Source organism: Oryza brachyantha, chromosome 3 (assembly GCF_000231095.2).
Source record: "Oryza brachyantha chromosome 3, ObraRS2, whole genome shotgun sequence".
Lineage (NCBI taxonomy): Eukaryota > Viridiplantae > Streptophyta > Magnoliopsida > Poales > Poaceae > Oryza > Oryza brachyantha.
The window spans coordinates 2746357-2768030 of record NC_023165.2 but is presented as its reverse complement, the minus strand read 5'-3'; the positions used below and the strand labels follow the sequence as shown (position 1 = coordinate 2768030).

The window sequence follows — 21674 nt, the reverse complement described above, 5'->3', positions numbered from 1 at the left end:
ATATGTACGTCGGTTTTGGCGTATGGTTATGAACAAAAAAGAGTACAGGTTTTCCACAGAACTGTATGAACAGGTGAGCGTCCGTGCCCAATGCAAAATATGTTTGCTCGTACGTGTGCACGCACGTAGTATGTCGCAATATGCATGGGAGAGCAGTAGAGAAGACCGGAGAAAACTCAGGATAGGAGTGGAGTGGTGTACAATAGCCGGTGATGTGTACATGCATGACAAGTGACGTATCAGGAGTATATATGGAGCCCATCCCGTGTATAGTGTACTAGTACTTTTGCCTGTCATATTCATATATATACACAAATACCGTCATACGTACGTAAGTATCTGAAGGAGATATACGGTGAGGCCGGCTACAGAGATCGAGTACTACAGTGCATGACAGTGTATATATATATACAGATTAAACGTACCAGTCAGAGATCAGGTGAGCGAGTTGAACACACTGTGTGTGTCTGTGTATAATCTGTAAGTATATCTGACGAACTGATATATACGTGTCTGTTCTCGATCGATCGATCGATCAGCTGGCCATGCAAGAATTGGAGTAAGTGTGGCATAAGACAAGTCTTAATGCATAGTTGCATGGTACAGTTACCAAGACTGTAAACTAGGTAATTGGGTCAGATGAGTTTTAGAGAAAGTATAATAGCAAGCTATAAGTTGACTAAATGCTTATGTGGAGGAGAGAGGGGATGAGAGAGTGTAAGCAGGTTATAAGTTTGTAGCCAGCTCAGGCACAAGAACCAAGAAACTCTATGAGAGTGACAGATGGATCATGCATTAATGATGAAGAGCTAACTATTATATGGTGGGGTAAGAGCTGCTATAAGAAGTCTTATAGCCAGCTTGTTAGCTATATTATTAGCCTTGCTCTTATGGGATGAAACTTCTTTCTCATCTCAAAAACTCTCTTATTTAATGACCCTGTCAAGTCAGCAATTTTACTGATATGACACCCTATTTAATGTACATGACATCCCAATAAAACATGCATTTAGATTGACCTAAGTATAACGATGACGCATGACGCGCGCTTCCATGCAGTTAGAGCCAATCTTCTGGGCTGGATTGATCGAATCGATCGATCGATGCAGACAGAAAGACTGGATGCATGTATACTGTTACCTCCATTTTATATTATAAAATATTAAAATATTTTTTAATACATACGGATGCTAATGAATCTAGAAGTATATATAGAGTTTTTTTTCCATCCTTGAGAAGGTACCACTACCACTGTTTTCTATGTAAAATTACCATATTTTCTATATAAAATTATCAAATTTTACATAGAAAACAGTGGTACCTCTTAATATCTTCTCAAGGATGATAAAATTGTTCGTATATATAACATATTCATTAATCTATGGATAAATATAAGTAGGATAAAAATATTTTATAATATAAAACAAAAAAATAGATAAATGTGATTGTGTATGGGAAAATCCCTGAGGGAGTGTTTTGTTTTCTTAGTGTCAGCTAAGTAGTTATAATTTTACTTTGAAGAAAATGAATCACATAGATTGATGTGTTATACATCGATCACTATGTAAATATACAAATTCAAGTTTGATTTCTATAAATTAAAAAAAATATGACTATAAATACACTTATACTATTTAGAGTCTATTTTATTATTTTTTGTTACAACTTATAAACGTAAAATTTAAACTTTTTATATTTATAGAGTGATATATCCTATATTGATAAACCTTGTTAATTTTTTTAAAAATATTTCTATAACTATTCAGATCACATCGGAAAAACAGAGAGACATCTTCTGATGGATTAAGTGATTTGCTCTGGTCCAATAAAAAATATCTCGAGATACCAATTTCTCGAGATACCAAATTATTTCTCACCATTAGATCTAACTGAGTAGAGATTTGCATTTTTAGATCTAACGATAAAAATAAAATAATTTGACACCGCGAGGTATCGGTATAATTTTTTTTTGGACCGAAAGCAAATCCCGTAGATTAAACACCCATTCCATTCCGGTTGTGTATACGCTGGGAATGCATGCTTGGTTAATTTGGTTCCTGTGTGCGCATGTGTATCGATCGATCTGCAGGGAAAAGACAGTACACTGGGCGCGGAGGCAGCAACAGGGGGACCGAACGAGCTATAGGTGGGCAGCAAATCAAATCGAAAGGGGGTGTTGGAATTGGTACGTACGTAATGCAGACATCAGCACGGCCTGCGCCCCTGGACGAACAGAACAAAAAAAAAAAAAGAAGAAAAACGCCTGCACTCTTTCAGCCGTATCTGCGTCGCATTTGCATGCATGGGGCGCATTCAGACAAGCAACATCCTATGCAAAACTTTGTCGCAACACCCATCTGCACTGCACACACACACACACACACACACAGCGTACCCCTCCTCCTCCCATGCATGCACACACACCTGTGCATCTGCTCACGAACAGCGGCGCCATCAGCCGGCCGGTCACAAGCCGGGGTTGCATCGATCGCACAATCTAGCTAAGGTAGTACACACACATGAGCTGAGGCTGGGGCGTACGTGCAACATTGCAAAACGCAAAACGGACGCCGGCCATGGTTTCAAAATGCATTAGGCATGGCATGGCAGCGGCGTCCGTCCTGTGCGCTACACCGAGGAGATGTTGGCGCCTGTAGCCTGCTGCGCCTCCTGCCACCTCCCGGCGATGTCGGCGGCAGCTCCCAGCGCGTCTGCTCCAGCGCCGAGCAGGCCCCGCCCGGAGAATCCCACGCGGTAGAGCCCCCTTGGGCCCCTCCATGAGCTCCAGTCATCGCTGCCGCTGCTGCTAGGGCACCGTGCCCTCCTCGCCTTGCCGTCCTCCGTGAACAACTCGCCGTCCTCCTGATACACAGTACGTAGTACCATCCATCCATCGACCGATCGATCAGCAACATTGGCATTGGCTGCTACAGATATATGCATATATACGTGTTAATTAATTACTGCCATGTATACCTTGAGCCAGGAGGGGACATTGCTTCTGTAGCCGGTGGCGAAGATGACGGCATCGAACGCCATCTCGCTGCCGTCCACGAACCTCGCCCCGCTGCCGCTGAATGACTCCACCTCCGGTACTATCTGCATGCACACATGCATGCGTTTGTTACAGTTACAGCACAAGGCAGCATCCATCAGAGGTTTGCACATGCAGAATTATATAACACTACTGACTACTTCATGAGAGCAGCAACGCCACCACAGGCCGGCCTCAAGTCAAAAGGAATGTACACCACTCTGTACGAGTAGTACACTGCTAGTCTACTGCTACTAGACTTGTTGCTATACTTGCTATAGAGTTCAGTGCAAGTGCAAGGCTATGAGTCCAATGTTATTATGGTCGATTATTTTTTAATGCAAAAGCAGATGATCCTAGATCGACAACAATGCAGCTTAATTAGTTTTTAGAATTTTTTTGTTCAGTGTCTATTTTGTTTCCATGCCTAATTAATAACGACACCTCGCTTCGATCGTCAACTACATGAAAGCTACGTATCTGGTGTCTCCCTAAAGTACAAATGCATGCTCTGCATCAGGATTCAGGAAGATGGTAAAATCCAAGAAACCATCAGAGGCTAGCTAGGCAGTAAGAAGTAGATAAAACTGTAATTTTTTTTACCAGTTTACTAGCTACTCGCCAACAAGCTAGGGAGAATGTTATGGAAACCTCAAAAGTAAAAGCAGGATTTGGCATGGCATGCGAAAGAAGCCTAGCTCCATTCGACGCTTGCTTCCATCCAACTTTCCGGGGGTAGAGAGATAAGAGAGGGACAGGGTTATCACGCATTCATATACCTTGATGTTTCCTGATTTGATCAAGGACCATGCTCCCACGTCGAGAACAGGGCTCTTGCCGGTGACGTTCTTGATCTCCAAAGGGCCCAGTTTGGGCCTCTTGAGACCATACTTCTCGGTGTCTCCCAGAACCATCCTTGCAACAAGGAGTAGAAACCTATCCACAATCTTGATGGGCAGCCATCTCAGTAGCTTCATGGCTATACCAAATGTCGAGGCCCCAAACATCTCCCTCGGTAGAACATGCACCTGTTCCATTGTCGCAGCAACAGATAAGCTAGAGTGTATGTCAACCAGTAGAATATTTGTCCCTGTTTTCAAAAATAAACATATAATATATGTACTTGTGCTTCAGTTATAAACTCCATCAGTTAAAGTATTTACTTTGTTACAGTGGATGATACATATATGCATCATGGATGTAGAGGCTGGATTGATTTTCATTATCGAAAAATGAGCAATTTAATAACATGCTAAGTGGCAAATATATCAGGCAGTTGGAAAAGAGATAATATATATGATATGCAAGTTAGTGAGCATGAAGAGTAGGAGTAGTGGTTAGTACTTACACCACTTCTGACTGACATGAAAGGCATTGCGCCATGCTCGCAGAGGTCCAAGCACATCTCCATGCCGGAGTTGCCACAGCCGACGACCAGCACCCTCATGCCCCTGAACCTCTCCCCGCTCCGGTACTCGCTCGAGTGCAGCGCCTCCCCGGCGAACCTCTCCCTCCCCTTCACCTTGGGCACCACCACCTCCGCGTTCTCCCCGCTCGCCACCACCAGCCACGGCGACGCGTACTCGGTGACGGACGCTGCCGACTCCGACGCCGCCGCTGACGTCGTCGTCGTCGTAGTTGTTGTTGTCACGCGCCACAGCGACACCGGCTCATCGTACCAGGCGCGCGTGACGGTGCGGCGGAGCAGCGGGGCGATGGCGAAGCGGGCGGCGTAGGAGTGGAGGTAGCCGAGGAAGTCGTGCTTGGTCGGGTAGGTGGGGAAGTCCGGCGGGAAGCCGACGTGGGGGAGCTCGCAGAACATCTTGGGGAGGTGGAGGCGGAGGCGGTCGTAGGTGCGGTTCGTCCACAGGTCGGCGACGCCGCCGGAGCGCTCCAGGATGGTGAACGGCACCGAGTGCTGCCGGAGCGTCGCCGCCACGGCGAGCCCCGACGGGCCGGCGCCGACGATGATGGGCCCATCCAGCACAATGCAGTGGCTGGGGTTCTGATCACCACCACCACCACCACCTGCCTTCTGCTGCTCCTGCTCACCCTGCATGATCGATGGATCTTTGGCACAAGAACCGATGAGCTATGGCACACAAATGCACAGCTTGATCTCTCAGGCCTCTTGGAAACAAACACTAGCTAGCTCATGCACTGCAATGGAATGGACACATCTCCTATGGAGCTAGCACCAGGTAGAGATAGGCATTATGTATTCTTCTACACCCTGCTGTGATCTGCCTCTCTCTGTGGATTCTAGGAAGAAGCTAGTTGAAGAGCTAGGCAGCCACAACCTAAGCTGCTAAGGACATCATCATCTTTTGTTGCCTCTCCTCTTGCATGCACTACAGTGCCAGTGTAAGCATGGAGGAGGAGGAGGAGAAAGGTGTGATCAGAACCTATTTGGCCACCTCAATGAGCTCAGGGTGAGGGTCCCTCTCTACTCTCTCCCCTATATATAAGGGGAAGTGAATGACTGAATGTACAAGGGACACCTTACATTGTACAGGGCTATTTTTATGAGTTCTGTCACTACTGTTGGAATGATTGCCACCAATCTTTTCAGGGCAATGAAGAAAAAAAGGGAAATAGTGTTTTATACCATCTAATATAAGCATTTTTTATTTGGTTTTTTCTAGAAGTAAACTTTGCATGCATCTTAGGCTTTCCTAGAACCCAGAGATCAGATCGTATGAAATCTTGTCATGCAATGCACTTTGACAGAACCAAGTCACCAACCATGTATGTGCCATTGCCAGCCAATGCATGAACATTGTTTCCAGTGTTGGATCTGCATATCTTAAGGTGAAGCCTCCATAGTGGTCCTTGGTTTGCGACTATCATGAGTACATTCAACCAATCACTTCCCTGATTTCTGGAAGGAGGGGGCGAACGGCGAACCAGGTATCTAATTTATCAGTAATATACGTACTGGCAATGCTTCCATAAACTATTAATTCTACAAATATGTAATGTTTTCCTTTTTTTTGCTATTTGGATAGCAATAGCATGTATCTAAGTATGCATCTCTATAAATAGTGCTCTGTAATGACTAATGAAGAGAAGGAAGAGACATACCATGTAAACACATAATTTGCAAGCAAGCAATGCTGAAACGGACATTCTGCTCTTTGACAGCATTCCTGGTCAACCCCTTTTGCTACAAAATAAGATCCAGAAGATTTTTAGAGCCTAGTTTATTAGTCTACTCACCTAGTTACCTAGGACCTAATTGCTAAATAATTTCACTTAGACTAATGAACTGTTAGAGTGGAAGTAGGAAGCAGGGAGGAAAGACACATACCTAAAGCCAGCCTCATTGTTTTGCCTACTGAGCTGAATAATTGAAATGGTTTACTTTGTATAATATTTTAGAGGAGTTTACTGAGTCCAAATCTCATCAGATAAGCAGGCAGTAAAAGATTAGGTACTGATTTTTTTATGCGAGTGAGTAGAAGTTACATGCTCTTCAGATTCCCTGCCTGGATATCCCCACTGTCTCCACTAAGTATGACACAACCCAAAGAAAAATAATCTGAAATACCTCAAAATTGATATGGTGAAGAAACTCTACAGTGTTGACAGACAAGGTGAGGGACACAAACCAGCTACTTGAACATCCCATCAGCACATGGATCATCACATTAACCACATTCGATGATGTGCAAGTATTCAATGTCAGAAGAGTTCCTGATCCATTTTATAGAAATTTTACATATCCTGTTTGGAGGTTAGTCGTGCACCATTAGATAAGAAAAATGTTGGCATAATTGATTAATGTGGAAAACAGTCGACAACATTGCTAGATTTACCTTTCACGGCATGGAGCACCTATGGTTGAGCCGATTGCCCACATCCAGAAAACGATCGTGAAGCTGCTGAAAAGCTGCTACTGAAGCAGTTCCTTTTGTAGTACAACTTGCAATGCGCAAATGACCGAAGATAACTTCTGGCTAAAATGGCACAGAAACACCATGTTCAACACCCAGAACCAGCTAAATCTACATTAAAATTTCACAGGAACGGAGCTTCCTCGAGAAAAGGACAACCTGTGCGTCCCAGGGGCATTTCACCGAGCACATCGCGTGCAAGCAGGGGCGGCTTTGCAATTCGAGCCATCAGCTTCACCCACACCTGCAAAATCAAGCATGAAAGTGCAAACATATCCGATCATAGCAAATGATGTAATACTAATATCTAACGAATTTAGCCCTGAGGAATCATCCCTTTCGTTTCCCCCTTGATCGCTGCGCGGCGCTCCGCCGCGGTTCCGAGCAACCGAAGAAAGAACCGCGCGCTGCGAACAAAAGACACTTTCCATAAGAGAAGACGGGCAGCTCTACAACCGCTTTCGCTCGTGGCATGTGGAATTCGCTTTCTCTCTCCGAAGGCGGAAACTCAGAAGAGGATTCGCACGAGACAGCTTACGCCATCATCACAGAGGTAGAGTTGACATTCCTGGCTTCTTTTAATAATATATATATATGCAAATTAAAAAAAACAATGAATCAATACTCCGCTAATGCAGAATAATCTCATCCGGTGCATGTAAATTCCAGAAGATCTATATATGTCACCACATATGAGAAATATATATGCTATCAAGTGTAGTTACTCCATTCGTTGCGTCTCTCATAGACATCATACATAAGTTATTATATTATTAATATAAGATTTAACAGTATTTGTACTCTTAACTATGTAGGAGCAGAAACATATGTGAAGTGTTTTTACACCTTAGACATGAAAAGAGTAACTACGTCTACGTCTAGGATGTATGTATGTCTATACACATATACTTTAATATAAGTTGCCACTAATCCTAGGATTACGACTAGACGGCGCAACTGTATGTCTCTATCATGATTAATCATTGGTGATGCTGACAGATATCCATATCTTGTTCATGCAGGCGTTGGCTTGCTTTAGTACTTGTGTGCGCTTTATCCATACATGGGTAGGATATGATGATGATCAGTATGACAAGAAAGTTCAACGAGTGTGGTGCTAATCATTTGTCACCACTGTACATTTCGTGCTGGATATTGTTGAATAGACGATAATTATCTGAGGATAAAAAATAATTAATTTATTAATTTATAAAAGTAAATTACACATACAGTATGGAAAAATACATGTACGCGTGAGTGAATGTGTGAATTTAGTTTGTGTTTGTGTGGGTCCTAGTTTGTACCACCGTATAAAAAGATAGATATTTATATAGAGAATATTTTTTTTTAAAAAAAGACATTTGAGTAGCTCGGGGAGTGTGCCCATTCATATATTCAATGGTTTCCACCGCAGGAATTCCACATAAATTTTGTAGCCACAAGCACGAAGAAAATTGTAAACAAAACCAAAATAATCAATAGCAGTATATATATATACGTGGATTACAGTGATAGTATATGCAAAGGATATTATGAAAGTAACATATTCAAACAAATTAACTAAAGATACAACTTTTGAAGGCTGATTTCTGTTAAAGAAATATTTGTAATCAGAACTGCATGCTGAATGTTTTTCTCTCCATTTGGTTGAATTGACGAGCAATATGTTTCCAGCCACAGGATGCAGCCGGCCGGGCGTGCATCTATTCAGTGGTCGTCGCCGCCATGATACAGACACAAGTCTCCTTCAATTTCAGGACCGGCCGGCCTGTAGATCTCTTACAACTGAAAGCTTCATAATTTGTAGCTTAATTAATAGGTTTATTTTAGTGGCAGTTGGCATACAAAGTGTAATCCATGAGTTCGCGTCAGTGCTCAGAATTAGGAAAGAAAGCTAATATCTTGCCTTGGATGATGATGATTAATTACTCCTCCAAATCTGCAGTGCAGTGAAGTTGGGAAAATTATTAGCTTTGAGTTGGGAGTTTGTTGATGAGTATGCAGCAATTAATGACAGGAGATAATCATACGATTATCACACATGCATCAAAGAAAGAATGATCTCATGTTAATTTGCTGAGATGAAAGATCATATTAATTCAGACATGCATAAGATGCCTTCAACAACGAAAATTCCTCAGATCTGGCAACATCTCAAGTCACTGGTGCATTGTTAGATTAGTTTACACAGTACACCGAAGCAACTAAGCAACCTCTGTAAATAAAATATCAAGGATATTGATAGGTTGATTATTCATAGTAGTGGTCCATCTATCACACTACAGAAGACTATTCATATAACGAAAAGACATCAAGGACTTAAATATCAAAGCAAAATTCAAACAGAGTTATGTACTTGTGTTGTTATTTCCTCTTGAATTTTAGTTTCATAGTACTTATTTTTTTCTTAAATAGACAACTATTTAAAAACAACTATGATACTTTTCAAAAGATGTATTTGCATGGAATTAATTAAGATTTGCCATGCACCGGTGTATTTGAAAAGCAAAATAATATCATATATACTGAAGGGTAATAGCATACTGCTAATTATTTTTACCATCAAGAGATTTGCTCTTTGATTCATATTCCTTTTAAGAGAATGGAGCAATTTCATAAGTAGTTAAAGTATTGCATCTCCGGCCTCTAATGCAGAGGCATAAAACCACAATTTATTAATTATGGGGAACAATTTATATATTGATTTATAAACAATAAAAAATACATGATGGGATAAACCCTTGCCTCCCTCAAAAGTTTGGCATCTAGATTTGGTAAATATTTCCTAGGTTACCATTTCCAAACGTATGGATCCATTCTCGATCCTTTATATTAATTGGGGTATTGTTTTTTTATCTATATACATCTATATGATTTAAGGGAGTTCTAAGACAATACATAACCTTAATTCACTCCGATTCATATATTCCGAGCAATTAATGCATGGAGAACAGAATCACGTTTAAATGTATTGCAAGAGGTTGGATGACACAGGTTGTATATGTTGATATAACATTAGGTTATGTAATTGTGTTTAATAGGGAATTGGGGCTATAAGAGATGATAAGGATATGTCACCTGAGATATATAATAGAAATTCATTCTTCGGATCCTATGGCTTATATATTCAGACTTCAGTTTCTGCAAATTGAGGAGACTATATACAAGATGCATGCCATATATAGTCCAGATACAGATCAAATTGCACATTCAAAGTTACAACATGTGGCCATAGATCACATTTAAGTACAGTGTCCTAATTAGAAGAGGAGATATTTGCACTGCAGAAACAAAATTAATCTATCAAGATCAGATCAGTTTATGTGTACATGGCTTCATCGCAGCAATAAAAACCCTAGCTCTGAATTTGATCGAGGAGCTAGCAAAGTAAAGCTGCAGAACTTACATGGACTGAACACAGCTCTTGCTTTTGCTCGTCGTCGATTTGTCCTTTCTAGATCTGGCTGTGAGGAGAAGCTAAGCTACCAGCTGCTACTTAGGGTTTCATCGATCAATACACAGCTAGCTGGTGTGCTTCCATGAGAAGATGAAACTGCCGGATGATCTGAATTTGCCGAGATGAGAACTGCTACCGTTTATGCTCTCAGATCATGCTGGCAGCTTCATCTTCTTGTGGCGCACAAACAAAGCGAACAATCAACCCCATCATCATCATCTATACCTCCATAACTGATGCCATGCATCCATGGCATGGTAGCTAGCGAGATAAGGTAGAAGAAACCTCATGGCAGAAAGAGAGAGATGAGAGAGAGAGAGAGAGATTAGAGGGATGGGTTGGTGGAATGGGAGAGATGGTGATTAGGGCTTTTTATGGAGACTCTTTTTCATGGCTAATTGTTTGTATATGTAGAAAAGATGGTTGATGCTAAAGAATAATTGAAAGGTGTGGTGGTCCCATGGAAGAAGGAATTGAAAGAAAGTAGAATATGGCATGCATGCTCACCCCCACTATATGACGCATGCCAAGGTTTTGTGATTAGCTTATGGTGGGGCTTTTTCCAAAGGCTGCACCAATGGTGCTTTCATTCATCTCCACGCCTGAGTTTGGAGGTGATTCTTGCCAACTCTTTTTTTTGCCACGGAATTCGCGTGAGTTTCAGGTACGTGTCGCTCCTCTGCTAGCTACATAAGGCTATAATGAGTACTGTAATTCACTTGTGTTCAGGATATGTGTCGCTTTACGGACAAGAAGTTAGCTATAAGATGACATCGAGGAGAAAAAACCAAAAAGAAGTGAGTTTGGAGCTAACTCGATCTATACATACTATAAGAAAAATGTACTAAATGCATCAACGGGAGAAATAGATAGGGAATAAATATTAGAAACAACCTTATAGTTAATCTATTATATGTGTTAACTCTAATATGATTTTATAGCTAGTACGTTGGCTCTAGACTTAAACTTGCGCTAAGGATTGCTTGGATACATGGAAGCTACAATATGAGGTGTTAAATGTATTATGGTTTAATTACAGTGTATACTATTACCTCCGTTCCAAAATATAAATATTTATTTTAGCTTGTTTAGCATAGACTAAGAAGATATCAAAAGAATCTTTTCTACTCATTTCAGTGGTTAATTTTTTAATTTTGAATTGATTATATTCTCTTTCTAATTATCTTATTGGCTCTGGAATTATTGTAATTATTGTAATCATGAGATCAGTGCGGAAATGCTTATATTGTAGTATAAATTATAAATTTGAGAAATGTTTGTATTTTAAAACAGGGGAGTACACTGATGTACTGTGTTGCAGGAGCATCGACCAGTTTAACCTGAAGTTCAAACTGATGAGGAAAATTTGGGTAATTTATCCCTGTACCTTTTAACTCAAGGGGTGAAATGTATCCTAGTTTAACTATGAGAAATGTTGCATAGGTACATTAGGTTTCCTACTCAGAAAAGATGGGCAACGCACACATAAAGAAATAGCATGAATACGACCACGTTTGTCCGTCCGGGTTGCTAAACCAAATTCTCACGTTTATGTTTCATGCTTTCTAAACAGTTAAATGATATATTTTTTATAAAACATTAACGTGTAATTATTTTTTAACTTTCAAATAAAAATTTAAAATAAAACGGATGACCTTTGACACACGTCACACACCAACCAAAAAATTGTTCCTTTCTGGACAGAGGTCCTCCAACATCAGCGCCAGCCCGCTTGACGAAACGGCGTCTGCTGGCAGTAAGTTATCTGTTAGGAAACGAGGCCAATCAAGATCGATTGACCGTGGGCTGGTCTTGGGCTCCGTTTGGGCCTGGCCACGCGCCTCGATCCTGCGGGCCGCGTGATCCAGTGGTGAAGCGGAAGGCTTTAGGCCTCGGCCCACGCTAACTCTGGTAGCCTCCACCGGGTTGGCCCATGAATACGGGAGTCCCAGATTCTTCGGCCCACCAAGCGACCCCGCGCTCCTCGCCGAAACCGTGCGGGCTAAACTGATGAAACGGCCCGGCCCATGAAGCAGCGAGGATCGGCCCGTCCGTTTCTCCGCGAACAGCCCAACAGATGCGCTACTGGCGTTTCTGGCTTTCTGCACTCCTGCTGTCGTTGGCCAAAAAAAAAAAAAACGGAATAATTAACTTTTTGCCACTCTTAGAAATGGCGCTAACTGCCACTAGACTCATATGTCATAGACACATGAGGACCCACATGTTATAGACAGCGAGTGGCAAATATGTTAGGTGCTATTTAGAGTGACAAAAAATTAAATGCCCCTGGCAAAACAGTGTGAGTTAACTCCTCGTTTTGCTTATGCTTTTAATTTAAAAGTTAATTTTAATATTAAAAAATATATATAAGTTTTATTTATAAATTATTTTTCGTTTATAAATATATCGTTTCAACCGATAACCCCTATTCATCACAGACTTTGTGTCGATCATGTAGGAGAGAGAACCCAGGAGCAGGATTCCACCACCTGACCATCCTGTACTGAAACCTTGCTGCTTCCATCGTTTATCTAAAGTTCAGGTTTCAGGCTACATCCATGTAGAGTGAGAACTTTTCGCTCTTCAAATGGACCTAGGGGGATAATGGGTCCAACTATTTTGTCTATAAAATTTAAGGGTCGGGTTTAAAGCGGGTTGAAAATAAAACTGTATAGAGTTCTGAGCTATTTTTTTCTAAGAATTAAATAGGGTTGTGAAAAAAAACACGGGTCTTAACCCATTCCCACCCCTAAATGGACCCCGGCTGTCACTATCCTAAGCGCAGTGGCTGCATACACCGGCAACAGCTACAAGTTGAGGTTTCAGGTGTCACCGTAACCAAGCAGTTCATAAGCCGAGTATGAGTAGAAAGATCACAAGAATGCAAAAAATTGTCAATATATACCATTAAGAATGATGGCTCAACTTTACATCACCGGATAAATGTACTACACAATATCTATAAACTATCACTACAATATACCTGTCTCTATAAACTATAGAGATAGGTCTATAAAATAAAACTATCACTGTAGTATAATTACACCAATATACAATAGAGCTATGACAAAAATGGTTCGACGAAGCGGAGGATAGTATGGGCACTCTACTTCTGGCTACTATTGCTTAGGTAACCAAGCTTCTGAGCTAATGCATCGACATATCTAGGCCTCCGTCTCTCCAACTCCGGCATCCCAGCTTCACATTCACCTCTGGCTCCTTCATTCAGAAGCTCCTCCCAGAAGTCGTCAGTTAACTCAGTTTCATTGCTCGCCTGATTTCGTGCCTGGATTCGAGTCCCGTTAACGTCTTGCTTACCCTTCCCAAGCCCCTGAATGTTCAGTGCCAAATTCTCCAGCTCAGACTTCCCAGGTTCATCATTTAGTTCAGCAAATGGCCTTGGATCAAACTGGAATGCCGACTCGAGTTGATCGCTTTGGCTGAGCTCCTCAGGGCCGAGAAATGGCACTATGTCTATCGACCTCGTCCTCTTCTTCGAGAATGTGTCCTCGAGACCCTTCATTTTATCTTGCTGCTGAATCAACTGGTGAAAGAAGTCAGGGTTCTGCATTGCTCTTGCCAAGAAACCCATCATCTGGACCTGTTTCTGCTCAGCATGTTGCAGCCTCTCTTCCATGGCTCGCATATCAGCTTTTGTACTTTGCTGTTCGTGTCTTAGTTTTACAACCTCTGCAAGCAAGATGTTCTTGTCACGCTTTAGCCTGTCGATTTCTTCATCCAGTCCAAACTGACCGACCTCAAGGTAGGTGCCAAGAGCATGCTGTGATGCAGGGAGATAAGGCAATGGTCTCCTCTTTATCATCTTTAGAAGATGCCTCTGCCCTCTTAGGAAACCATCGTTTGCAAATTCCCATCTGTCCGGATCAATCTTTCTGAAACCCTGCAAAACAAAACCTATAGTTAGATCAAGTACAGAAGCCACAGACAATAAAAAACAACTATAAGGGCAGATCTCACAAAGTATGTAAACCGGTAGGTTTCACATAGTTTTGCGACAAAACTTATTAGCATTAAGAGAACAGGTAGCAGTATACTACATCATTTGATGGTGATCAAAGGAGTCTTCTAGAACAAACAATTTTGAAGATTCTTGTAGCTTCATCCAGTGTCTTGATCCATCTAGCTACACAGTAAGAAATTGAAGAAACAGCATGTCAGAAACTAGGGAGTAGTTCGTTCATGGAGATCTTTCCTGATTCTGAATTACTGAAAACGTTTGAGTTGAGGGTTTATATCCATGTGTCTGGAAAAGGATTGGACATAACTGAGTTTAGGCAAATAATGTCAAGTCCACATCTGCAGTTCTGCACCAGTTAGCACCACAATCGATTGAAGAACTCTAGCTATCGAAATTTCCTACAGCCAACAGCTCGGCACCAGTAAAGATATTCCAGTTTCTAGCTCCATCGAAAGCATAATTTGCATGCACAAATTTCTCGCGCTGAGTCGAAAAACACACATAATGCCACCGATTTTGTTTACCAACACCATCAGGTTTGCCAGTCCATACATAATAATAGCTTCCAGCCAATGCAAAGAACAGCTACTTCCAGTAAACTGCAGAAATAGATATGGTTTTGTTTAACAATTTCCACCCAAATAATGAATTTTACAATGCTCCATCCATTTAGTTCTACAGTCAGGATTCCTAGCAATACTCAATACGAGAGAAAAAACACCCATTTTAAAGCTTCAGTCAAGGTCATCCTGAAAACTCAAAATGAATTGTTCAGGTAATTCGGCTGGACCAACATCTAAATGACGAACTGACTGAACAAGTTGGACTCAAAATGGCACTGGGAATTGGGGAAGAGACTCACATAGGTGTTGAGCTGTCGGACGAAGCTGGAGAAGTTGTTGTGCTTGAAGAACCGGGGGAGCAGCACGGCGGCGAAGACGTGGGGATCCCAGACGACGAAGCTATTGCCGGCGCGGCCCCACGAGACGACGCCGTCGGTTGCCGGGTCGGCGACCAGGTCGAACGTCTTGGTCAGGAACGGGGGCGGCCCGACCTCGTGCAGCCCCTCCATCGGCCGCGGCGCCTCCGACGGGTCCCCCTCCCCCTCATCCTCCTCCTCCGGCGGCGAGCTCGGCGGCCACTCCTCCTTCACTATCCCCGGCAGCATCGGCTCCATCGCAGGTGGATCAGCAAACCACACCCAACAAACAATCCCCAGGCGGGTTCTGCCCCAATCGAAGAATTGTTCTTGGAAACGGATGAATCCAGCGCGGCGGTCGGCGAGTGTGGTGGTTGGCAAGGGACAAGTCAGCGAGGTGCTCCGCTCTCCGGTGGAGAGTGGCATGGCGCGAGCAATATAAACACCCCTGTACAGGCAGAGGCAGCAGAGCAAGTGGCCAGGAGAGGAATGGAAGGTTCTAGACCGCCGCGGCTGCGGGTTCGTGGCCGCGGCCGGATCGGAAGCTTCCAGAGGCCCAAGCCCCGGGGGTGGGCGCCGCAGGGTGTGGCTGAGGTTGGCCGGCACGGCCGCAAGTGGGCGGGGGCGAATCGACAGCCGACGGCGACAGCTCGCGCCATCTTCTTTCTCTGATCTGAATCTCATCACCACCCCTCGACGGCTCGACGCTTTTGCCTGTGGGTCAGAAAATTTGTTGCTGCGCTCGGTGATTGGCCGGCGGCTTGCGGAGACGATCGCCGGATAGATTTGCCGGCGGGTAAAAAGAAAAGTTTCTTCTTTTCCTATTGAGTTTTTTCTTAGCTTGTCTGAATTCTTTTTCGTCTCTAAATCACATGGGTCAGAGCTACAGCCATTAGCTTCAATTTATTTATAGTTAATCTAATAATCAATTTATATAATAGCCGTCTATAAAACATATATTATCACGTTTCACCTGTCATATACATATTGTGTTTTTAAGTTTTGTTGCAATTGGCTATAAATCTATATAAATCTATAGCTCATTGCTTCTATCTCCTCTCTTATCTACTTAAGATATGTTTCTAGCTGGTTTATCACTCAATGTTTCTATCTCCTCTTTTATCTACTTAATATATGTTTATAGATGGTTTATAGTCTGCTATTGTACCTGCTCTCTCACATGCTGCTTTATTTTTCCCTTCCCGAAACACAGCAAAGATGATTTTAACATAACACGCGAAAACACACGACATATCATCATTAACAGCTGGTAACCCAGAAAAGAATCCTTCTATTCGAAATCCTATGAACTATATGAACGTGTTTATTTTGGCACCCGTCACTGGCATGCCATCATTAAATAATTTCTGAACCTTGACACGCTGATATTTTCATTTGCTACTCATTGGTTGGCATACCATTGTGAGGCTTTGCATTCCACACACAAGCAATTCTACTGCTGCCTCACAAAATAAGTGTATGATAAATTGATGATTCATGCCATAGCACGTTTGGTTCTGACCTGAAAATAGCTCTTCCACCGTTGGCCGTACTAGCAACTTGGCAAATGGCAACAGAAAGTACACATAAACGTGTTCAATCTCACTAGCACACAATTTCTCTTGCAAAGTTATGGTCCATAAGAACCCACAGTACTAGGTTTTCCATCATCAATGTGCCCCAACTTTTCGGTAATCAACAGCATCAGCACTATCATTTCAAAGATTTTGGTCAGCACCGTCGGATACCCTGAACACGACAGGAGCAGGACTGACCACAGAGGCCAGCAGGTGAGCCACCGCACTGTAACAGTGGGCTGGTACAATTGCACGCAATCATTGTGCTGAAAAAACAATTTAGAGATTCAGACAGCCGGTTTTAATCATTGACTCATTGTTGGTTTCATCACAAATGTGCACACCATGAGCGCAATCATTTGTCATTGGTCCCTTGCTGACTGTGGACTGAAATGCCATTATTGTATATAAACAGCTGACAGGGTGACATGCAGATTTTCAGGAAGATTTTAAGCAGGTTTGTGCAAACTACTGCCAAATGATGCAAATATGTCGGCAGGAGACCAGTGCAACAGCTAACAGCAGCACATCTTATTTAGTATCTGTGGTGTGAAACAGAATATTCAACTTGTAAGCACATGTTGAAATGCCTTCAGCGAGCTGCGACAGCTTGAGTTCCACCTCTGTTGATAATTTTTTCGACGTACTCCTTTCTGAAATTATGCATGAGTCAACAATAACCAGAAAAAGAATCCGGAGGTAAAAGGAAAAATGAAGAACAGAAAGAATAGGTACCTAGCAGGCAGGTGGTCATGGGGACGATTGTATGGTGTCCAAACAGGCTCTCCCACAAAGAGACGCATTGCCTACAGAAGCATAGAAAGAAAAAAAACAACAGCTCCATATTAGACTGATGTTTCTTTTCTTGATACAGCATAGAAAGGGTACATAGGTTTAGGAAATGAACATACTATTTACTTAAGTAAATGACAAGAAAACGATAATCGATATTCACAAAGATAGTAACTAAGACACATAAGTTCACATCATAAAAACACAGTAGAAAACTACTCGCGGTAATAAAGGAAGAAAGCAAATGATACCTTGATGTAGTTCTCACTGTCCAGTGTGAAGCGGTGATACATTCCTGCAGGCAAAACAATCATGCCCCCTTTCTTCACTGCAACACGGATCCATTGATCATTTTGGTCCCTCACATCAAAATATCCTTGAGAAGCATGAGAAAACGATATATGTAAGAAGCATTAAAAAAATGACACCCCAAGATTGTCGCTGGAAGCAAGTCACTAGTTTTCTTGTCTTAAGTGTTCAACTAGTATAATAAAGATACATACCACTTCCCTCAAGACAATAGCGTATCTCTTCATCAGTATGCAAGTGTTCTTCGAAGAAATTCTTCAGCTTAGCCTCGTAGTTTGGCAGCTTTTCTGGACACACATCACAAATGTCCTGCACAAAGAAAAGCATATTAATCTTGCAGATAGAACTGGAAACTCACAATGATAAGTTCTAAAAACAAACCATGTAAGAGTATCCCCTGGCCTCACGGATTTTCTTGAGGTTCTCATCATTCTCCCAGTCATCAGCATTCAGGCGCCAGCTTAATATTCCTAACTCTGGGTGAGTCAATTGTGCGCCATGTTAGCATCTGGCAAGTTTACTGGCAGTTTGACACTAGTTCTACTTTTTTTTTTGGCCTGGTGACACTAGTTCTACTAAGAGTTAGTTCAAAAAAACTAAACATGTTGTTTGAGCAGTAAATGTACAAACCTGAAAGTTTGCTAAGAGGAATGAATTCCTTGGGCTCACGATGATGAGGAAGCCTCTGGTCCTCTTCACTGTCATCCATGTACCAAGCTTGGATGACCTCCTCTTTGCCATCCTAAATTAGTAAGGGACAACATACTTCAGAACCAGTAGAAACAGGTATAACCCACTGTCTGGGTTCTAATGTAGAAAAATATCTAACATAACTTATGTTGTATCAGCGTCTTGTTCATAAGACTAAGGAATGCTAAAACAAACAGAAGTTACAAAATCCATGTAATTCTAGTAGTGCTCCAAGACTGGTCGACAGGACACAAACCTCCATAGGAAAAGAGCCTCCCAACAAATGCTCCACAGCAAGTGGATGCAAAAAAATTAGCAAAATCATCATAAATAGAACATTACAGATAAAACATTTAGTTATATAAGACTGCATCAGGTCAACCAAGTGGCAGCAAGCTTGAAACCTTTAAGGGGCATCGTACTTCTGGAGTTCTAGTATCAACAGAGAAACAGTACTGAAGCAGGGGTGGTCTAGACATGATGGTGATAGTGGAAAAACTTTGTTCAATAAATAAGGACCGCTAAACTCAATGTTATACCATTGAAAATTTCGGATACCCACAAGTCACGACTGTTCAATCCCGAACTTTAGGTTTACTAAATATTTATTTCTTTCTTTTTCCATTATGTTTTATCCTTAGGGTTACTCTCAACAGGACGAGAACACATGTTGAGGACTGAATAGCAACTTCCATGTTACATACACCAAGCTCCCAACTTTGGCAAGCCCTCAAGTACAAATCGACCAGCAAATCGAATAATCGACGGTCTAATTTGATTTGAGATTCCACAAAGCGTAGTTTCACCCTAAAGTCAATCATCCAAAGCAGCCAAAATCATTTTTTTGGGAAGAAATCAACAACAGCATAATCCTATCCTCCAATTCGCATGTACATCCTTCGCCTACTCCTACAACGATTCCTAAACAAGATCAAGATAACTTTCTTGCCGCAACAGGTCACATCGCAGTGCAGGTCAGGACTCAAACAGGAGCAGGAGAAAAAGGATTGGGGAAGAGAGATCTCACCTGGAACTGGTTCTCCATGTCCGGAACCTCACACGCCGCCCCTGCGTTGCCTTCCCACTATTTGGAAGTTGGAACCCTCCCGATTCCTGATAGCCTGGAAGAGTGGAAGCTGAAGAGAAGGGTCACACGAACAGCTTCAGGCTAACGCAATTAGAGAATTTTGCTGACACGGCCCGCGAAAAATTCTCATATTTATATAAACATCCCTGGGCCTCGGCGTAAGATTGGGAGATCTGGGTGTACTTGCGTTCGCGGCATGAAGCACGCTGTCGCTGAAAAAAGTTCTATCACGAGTCACGACGTGCTGGAATCGTTCTCCGTTTCAGCGCCTAAACAATTTACCTGCATGGATAAACAATTTACCAATGGTCAGACGATGACAAAAGAGATGAGCGAATCGTACTTACTGCTTACATGTGCGCTGGCGAAGTTCCTGAAGCCCATCCCGCCTCATGCGGTCATGGATTATTCGTGCGGAGGCCATGGAGCTCAGCTGCAGAGGCGGCAAGATTCGTTGCGTGGCGCGGTCCATGAGGTGGATGCCGGCCATGGCGGCGTGGGTAGCGCGACGGCGTTCCCGGTGCGGCATTTTGTCGAACACGCGGCGAGCGACCTCAGCTCCAAGCTCCCGCGCCAGAGAGGCAAGGTTGTTTTTTCACTAGAGCGGATGTTGCAGCAGCGACGCCTAGGCGGCTACCCGTAGTTAGCTCGGTCCACGCGTGACCATTGGAAAGGGGCAGCGAGGAGGAACGCCGGTGGCCGCCGGCCGCCGCAGAGGAGCGTCAGAGTTGACTGAGACAGAGCCTTTGTCAATCGTATGGCCTTCTTTTCATAAAAGCCCTTCTATCGATGAAATCATTCATATCCGCCCCAGGTCATTCCAAACAATATAAAAGCAAATGTCGTAAAATAACCAATATACATAGAAAACCTAGGCCCCGTTTAGTTTCCAAAAAATTTCACCCAAAAACATCACATTAAATCTTTAGACATATAAATAGAGTATTAAATATAAATAAAACGAAAAACAAATTGTACAGTTATATGAGAAATCGTGAGACGAATCTTTTGAGCCTAATTAGTACATGATTGACTATAAGTGTTACAGTAACCTACATGTGCTAATGACGGATTAATTAGGCTCAAAGATTCGTCTCGCGGATTCCATGCCTGCCGTGAAATTCGTTTTATCATTCTTGTCCGAAAACCCCTTCTGACATTCGGTCAAACGTCTGGTGTAACACGCAAAAAATTTCATTTCACCAACTAAACACCCCCTAATATCAACATCAAAACTAAATTTGAAATTTTCACCGGGTTTAACAAAGTGAACATCAGTCCAAGGTTGGCATTTGTTCGAATGTTGTAATGGGATTTTAATTAACAAAGTTTATTATTAACCCATTTTTACCACTCTTTGCCTTAACATCTCCCTTTTTTTTCCCATGTAAACTGGAGAGTTGATGTAAGATGACTGATATGTAATTTCTCTAATCTCTATAACCTTCTTACAAAGACGAGTTGGTGGAGAGGTGGTAGCATATTTAACACCTATCACCGTCACTATTTCTTTAAAGGAGTACAGATTAAGTGGGACTGTCAGATGTTTGAAGTTAGAATTACCTCCTTGATCACCAAGCAGGACTGGAAAGATGTTAGACGATAATTCAAGAAGCTGTGTAACTGTCAGAGCAGTAAGTGCAGTCTTAACAGCTAACTAAACTCCCTGGGGACAGATTTGGCCAGATGCTGTAGTGTATCCTGCAGTTTTGTACGGAGTATCCAGTTCATGCTCCAATTGATTTGGTCAGCTGAAGTAGTTCGGCTCCCACTTCAGACTTTAGAGTTCCATTTTAGCAGTGGCCAAGCAGTCATCAGTGATGGCATCAGGCAATCTCTGAACCCTACATTTTTCGCTCCATGAAGAGGGAACTCCTATTTGGTCATCTTTCAGACGTCACATCACTTGATCAGGTTATTCAGTGCAAAGATCA

The 21674-nt window shown here is 42.4% G+C and overlaps 3 protein-coding genes across 6 annotated transcripts; all 3 read right to left on the bottom strand.

The window, feature by feature from the left end:
- Positions 1-2176: 2176 nt before the first annotated feature.
- Positions 2177-7317, bottom strand: LOC102716020 (indole-3-pyruvate monooxygenase YUCCA8). Of its 4 annotated transcripts, XM_040521634.1 has the most exons (9): positions 7090-7317; positions 6853-6993; positions 6646-6760; positions 6345-6544; positions 6119-6200; positions 4383-5087; positions 3814-4062; positions 2977-3099; positions 2177-2862 (listed from the first exon to the last, which is right to left on the bottom strand). In XM_040521634.1, the coding sequence occupies exons 5-9, from the start codon at positions 6179-6181 to the stop codon at positions 2629-2631; spliced, it is 1374 nt and encodes a 457-aa protein (XP_040377568.1). In that variant the 5' UTR covers positions 6182-6200; positions 6345-6544; positions 6646-6760; positions 6853-6993; positions 7090-7317; the 3' UTR covers positions 2177-2628. The 4 variants fall into 4 exon arrangements, with proteins under 4 accessions (XP_040377568.1, XP_040377566.1, XP_040377567.1 ...); XM_040521632.1 differs by having other exon boundaries at positions 6345-6760; XM_040521633.1 differs by having other exon boundaries at positions 6345-6760; positions 6853-6989.
- A 5960-nt stretch (positions 7318-13277) lies between these two features.
- Positions 13278-15984, bottom strand: LOC102715741 (heat stress transcription factor A-2d). The gene is made up of 2 exons (XM_006649376.3): positions 15229-15984; positions 13278-14288 (listed from the first exon to the last, which is right to left on the bottom strand). Exons 1-2 carry the CDS (start codon positions 15967-15969, stop codon positions 13494-13496), a joined length of 1536 nt encoding a protein of 511 aa, XP_006649439.3. The 5' UTR covers positions 15970-15984; the 3' UTR covers positions 13278-13493.
- A 1130-nt stretch (positions 15985-17114) lies between these two features.
- On the bottom strand, positions 17115-19859 carry LOC102715462 (1,2-dihydroxy-3-keto-5-methylthiopentene dioxygenase 2). Its single transcript, XM_006649375.3, has 7 exons — positions 19681-19859; positions 18594-18705; positions 18345-18439; positions 18158-18272; positions 17906-18030; positions 17598-17668; positions 17115-17515 (listed from the first exon to the last, which is right to left on the bottom strand). The coding sequence occupies exons 1-7, from the start codon at positions 19696-19698 to the stop codon at positions 17455-17457; spliced, it is 597 nt and encodes a 198-aa protein (XP_006649438.1). The 5' UTR covers positions 19699-19859; the 3' UTR covers positions 17115-17454.
- Positions 19860-21674: the final 1815 nt, after the last annotated feature.

Bases quoted from the DNA above. Each gene is read 5' to 3' on its own strand.
- LOC102716020 (XM_040521632.1), bottom strand. From the start codon at position 6,181: ATGCTGTCAAAGAGCAGAATGTCCGTTTCAGCATTGCTTGCTTGCAAA. The intron at 3,100-3,813 runs GTATATGAATGC...GTGTGCATGCAG, and splicing joins TCAAATCAGGAAACATCAAG to ATAGTACCGGAGGTGGAGTC. The intron at 2,863-2,976 runs GTATACATGGCA...ACTGTGTATCAG, and splicing joins ATGTCCCCTCCTGGCTCAAG to GAGGACGGCGAGTTGTTCAC.
- LOC102715462 (XM_006649375.3), bottom strand. The intron at 18,440-18,593 runs GTTTGTACATTT...TGACTCACCCAG, and splicing joins TCCTCTTAGCAAACTTTCAG to AGTTAGGAATATTAAGCTGG. The intron at 17,516-17,597 runs GTACCTATTCTT...GCATAATTTCAG, and splicing joins CATGACCACCTGCCTGCTAG to AAAGGAGTACGTCGAAAAAA.
- LOC102715741 (XM_006649376.3), bottom strand. From the start codon at position 15,969: ATGAGATTCAGATCAGAGAAAGAAGATGGCGCGAGCTGTCGCCGTCGG. The intron at 14,289-15,228 runs GTGAGTCTCTTC...TTTGTTTTGCAG, and splicing joins TCCGACAGCTCAACACCTAT to GGTTTCAGAAAGATTGATCC.